Source organism: Orycteropus afer, unplaced genomic scaffold, assembly GCF_000298275.1.
Source record: "Orycteropus afer afer isolate SDZICR_OR568_19922 unplaced genomic scaffold, OryAfe1.0 scaffold00002, whole genome shotgun sequence".
Classification (NCBI taxonomy): domain Eukaryota; kingdom Metazoa; phylum Chordata; class Mammalia; order Tubulidentata; family Orycteropodidae; genus Orycteropus; species Orycteropus afer.
In genome coordinates, this window is record NW_006921589.1 from 23,724,746 (window position 1) to 23,729,081 (window position 4,336).

The following is a 4,336-nucleotide window of genomic DNA, read 5'->3' on the forward strand; positions in this document are numbered from 1 at the left end:
CTGTGCATGGGGTTGCTTTGAGTCGGAAATGACTCGACAGCACTTAATAACAACAACAGCAACAATATTAACAGGTCTTCCTCATTTTTGTTGTTGTTATGTGCCATCGAGTCGGACCCGACTCATAGTGACCCCTCCTTGGGTTTCCGAGGCAGTATCACTACAGAAGTAGATTGCCCCATCTTCCTCCCAAGGAGTGGCTCATGGATTTGAACTGCCAGCCTTCTAGTTAGCAGTCAAGTGCTTTAAGCACTGCGCTATTAGAGCTCCTAGGTCTTCCTCATAGCCGTATGGATAGTATCCTGTCACTGGCAGCACTGTACTTCAGGATAGATCTTGAAACATTCTTTCTGATGATGAATGGCATGCCATTCCTCTTCAATTTGTCCTTCCCGGCATAGTAGATCATATGGTTGTCGGCTTGAAAATGGCCTAAAGCAGTCCATTTCAGCTCACTAATGCCTAGGATATCAATCTTCATGTGTTCCATTTCATTTTTGACAACTTCCAATTTTTCTAGATTCATACTTTGTACATTCCATGTTCTGATTATTAATGTATATTTGCAGCTGTTTCTTTCCTTGAGTTGTGCCACATCAGCAAAAGGAGGTCCTGAAAGCTTTACTCCATCCACATCATCAAGGTCAGCTCTATTCTGAGAAGATGGCTCTTTCCTAGTCATATTTTGAGCTCCTTCCAACCTGAAGGGCTTATCCTCTGGCACTACATCAGACAATGTTTCAGGGCTATTTTTCAGTAATATATCAGACAGTGTTTCACCACTATTCATAAGGTTTTCACTGGCCAATTCTCTGAGAAGTGGACAGGCTCTTCCTTCTTCTGAGTCTGTCTTAGGCTGGAAACTCTGCTGAAACCTGTCCACCACGGCGAGCCTTATTGGCACTTGAAACACTAGTGGCACAACCTCCAGCCTCACAGCAACACACAAGCCACCACAGGACAACAAACTGACAGACAAGTTTGTCTCTCTTAGCTGTTCCAAACTGCTCCACTCCTGTTCCCTGGCTGTCCTTACCAGTTTCAGCCCTCCAAAAAGCCATCTGCTGCCATCTTCCAGCCATCCCTACCAGTTCTGGCCCTCCAAAAAGCCATACTTACTCCATGCCAAGTAATTTGGAAGACAGTTACTTAGCCAACAGACTAGAAGAGATCCATATTTGTGCCCATTCCAAAGAAAGATGATCCAACAGAATGTGGAAATTACTGAACAATATCATTAATATCACAGGCAAGTAAAATTTTGCTGAAGATCATTTTAAAATGGTTGCAGCAATATATTGATAGGGAACTTCCAGAAATTCAAGTTGGATTCAAATAGGAGGTGGCAATAGGGATATCATTAATGATGTCAGATGGATCTTGGCTGGAAGCAAAGAATATCAGAAAGATGTTTACTTGTGTTTTATGAACTATGCAAAGGCATTTGACTATGTGGATCATAATAAATTATGGATAACACTACAAAGAATGGGAATTCCAGAACAATTAATTATGTTCATGACAAACATGTACATAGACCAGGAGGCTATCATTCAATCAGAACAAGGTGATATTGTACAGTTTAAAATCAGGAAGGGTGTGCACCAGGATGGTATCCTATCACCATACTTATTCAATGTGAGTGTTGACCAAATAATCCAAGAAGCTGGACTATATGAAGAAGAACATGGCATCACAACTAGATGAAGACTCATTACCAGCACTGCTTGCTGAAAGTGAACATGGCTTGAAGCACTTACTGATGAAGATTAAAGACTACAGTCTGAAGTACGGATTACACTTCAACATAAAGAAAATGAAAATCCTCACAACTGGACCAATAAGCAGCATCACATTAAATGGAGAAAAGATTGAAGTTGTCAAAGATTTCATTTTACTTAGATCCACAATCAACACCAATGGAAGCCCAAACCAAGCAAAACTCACGGCTGTTGAGTAGGACCCAACTCATAGCAATCCCTCCTTGGGTTTCCGAGGCAGTATCTCTACAGAAGTAGATTGCTCAATCTTCCTTCCGAGGAGTGGCTGGTGGGTTTGAACTGCCAGTGTTCTGGTGAGTAGTCAAATGCAGCAGTCAAGAAATCCAACATGGTATTGCACTGGGAAATTGGCTGTGAAAGTCCTCTTTAAAGTATTGAAGAACAAAGATGTCACTTTGAAGACTAAGGTGCACCTGACCCAAGCTATGGTCTTTTCAGTCACCTAATATGCATGGGAAAGCTAGACAATGAATAAGGGAGACTGAAGAAGAGTTGATGCCTTTGAATTGTGATGGTGATGAAGAATACCATGGACTACTGGAACAAACAAATCTGTCCTGGCAGGAGTGCAGCCGGAATGCTCCTTGGAAGCAAGAATGGCCAGATTTCATCTCACCTATTTTGGTCATGTTGTCAAAAAGGATCATTCCTTGGAGAATCATGCTTGGTAAAGTGAAGTGTCAGCAAAAAAGGGGAAGACCCTCAACAAGATGGATTGACATAGTGGTTGCAAGTGGGCTCAAGCATAACAAGAGGTGTGGGGATGGCACACAACCAGGGATTGTTCAGTTCTGGTTTACCTAGAATCACTATGAGTTGGAGCCCACTCAATGGCACCTAACACCAAGAACAACAGCCATAGTATCAAGGTACTCTCCCACATGGCATCCCCTAAGGGCAATATCATTAAGAACAGCAGAGTGTGTGAATTCTGTACAAAACAGTCCAAGTGGAGAGAACATGAAGCTCTCTCTTGAGCTTTTCTCTTTTACTCACCTTTTATCAGCCAGAGTTGCTCGTGCCACAGCCCAGGCTGCAACAAAGACTGCTGGAAACCCTGTAATCAGAAAAGGATGCAAAGATATTATTTCTATTACAATAAAGTGGTTTTTTTTTCTCATACTAATTTTATGTAAGAATAAATTATTAAGGGTTGAGAGAGATAAACAGACATGAGAAATGTTGATATTAGGACAAGAAAAATCCACTTCATCTTCCTCTTGTCCATCTGCAAAATGAGCTGAGAACACTGATGTTATTTGTTCCCAATAGTCTGAAGATGGTGGTCAGCCCAATCTTCATTGAGAGATGTTGTAACAAGCCATATTGGGAGGAGATTGAAGTTCCTGGGGCCAGAAGTAGACAGAGGCTGGTGTATTTGAGTCTGACTCTTAGGACACTGATCACCACATGCTTTCAATGAGTGAGGCATGGAGAGGGACGTGTGAGGAGTTGTTATTTCAAAACATTAGAATTTTTAGTTCTAAAAGTTGAAGGCATAGAAAAGCTACCATTTCAAGTTATAAAATCAAGAAGTTTTGACCAGTTTAGCCTCTTTCCTTTTTTTGGTCCATTTGGCTTAAGAAAGAAACATTTGCATGCATTATTAGCTTAACTGCTAAGGGAGGCTGCTGTGTTAGTTTGAGGATTTGATGAGCTATTTGTACTTTCTAAGTCTTTAAACCACTTGTGCACTTGCAGTGTCAAATACTGACTTCTCATGAGTTCTTTTTCCCTAGGAAAAGGTGACTGTTCAGTTCACACTGTAGTTGATTAGCTTCTAATATCACCAAAAAAAAAAAAAAAAAACATAAGCCATAACTTTTATGAATGCTGCAATACAGGACTGAGGAATTTAATTGATGGCTTTTCATTATGTGGCTTTTATGAGAGAGATTTAAATAAAGTATACAGAAACTGTGATGAAAACAATACAGAAGTCAGGAAGCACCTTCCAAAGGGAGAAAAAACTTCTTTAATCTAACTAGGAACATTTTTGTTAAGCACCATATTTAATGCCCAACTTTTATAAAAAGTATATTTGTAGTTTTTCAGATATTTTTTCTTAGCTATAAAATGAACAAAGAAATAGGCTCAGATGAAGAAAAAAATGAAAATAAGATAGTACCCCATAACAGAAATTTTCTTTGGTTTCCTGAAACTTAAATCCTGGTGGGGTAGGCAAAATTAATAAAAACACCTTCAGTAAGCAATACTGTGCCATAGAGAGGTTACAGTTCCTTCTGACAGGAAGGCTAGGAAAGACATAAAAAGATTCCTTTGCTGTCCTACTGTATTGGCAGTCTTTAACATGCGTCTGCTCTACCTTCGACCAAAACTTCCATGGTTTTTCAATTGCAGGTCTTAATCTTCGCCTTCATTTACGATCTCCCAATCAGGCAGCTTCCTGAATGATATTCTGCACAACATTAAGTAATGTTGCCTGAGTTGGCATTAAATTTTAGATGAGAATTATAGCAAACATAGTATATAAAGCACCATGTCTTAGTAAAATTGCTTTTCTCATCCTCTTAGAAGACCCTCATCCAAGACTA

The 4,336-nt window shown here is 39.9% G+C and overlaps 1 protein-coding gene across 1 annotated transcript in view; it reads right to left on the bottom strand.

Annotated features, from left to right (window-relative positions):
* PTH2R (parathyroid hormone 2 receptor) overlaps nt 1-4,336 on the bottom strand; it is a 78,588-nt gene that overhangs the window by 32,569 nt on the left and 41,683 nt on the right. Inside the window, exon 8 of the mRNA XM_042783545.1 lies at nt 2,778-2,838. Within this exon, the coding sequence (XP_042639479.1) occupies nt 2,778-2,838 (61 nt within the window). The remainder of the gene's footprint in view (nt 1-2,777; nt 2,839-4,336) is intronic.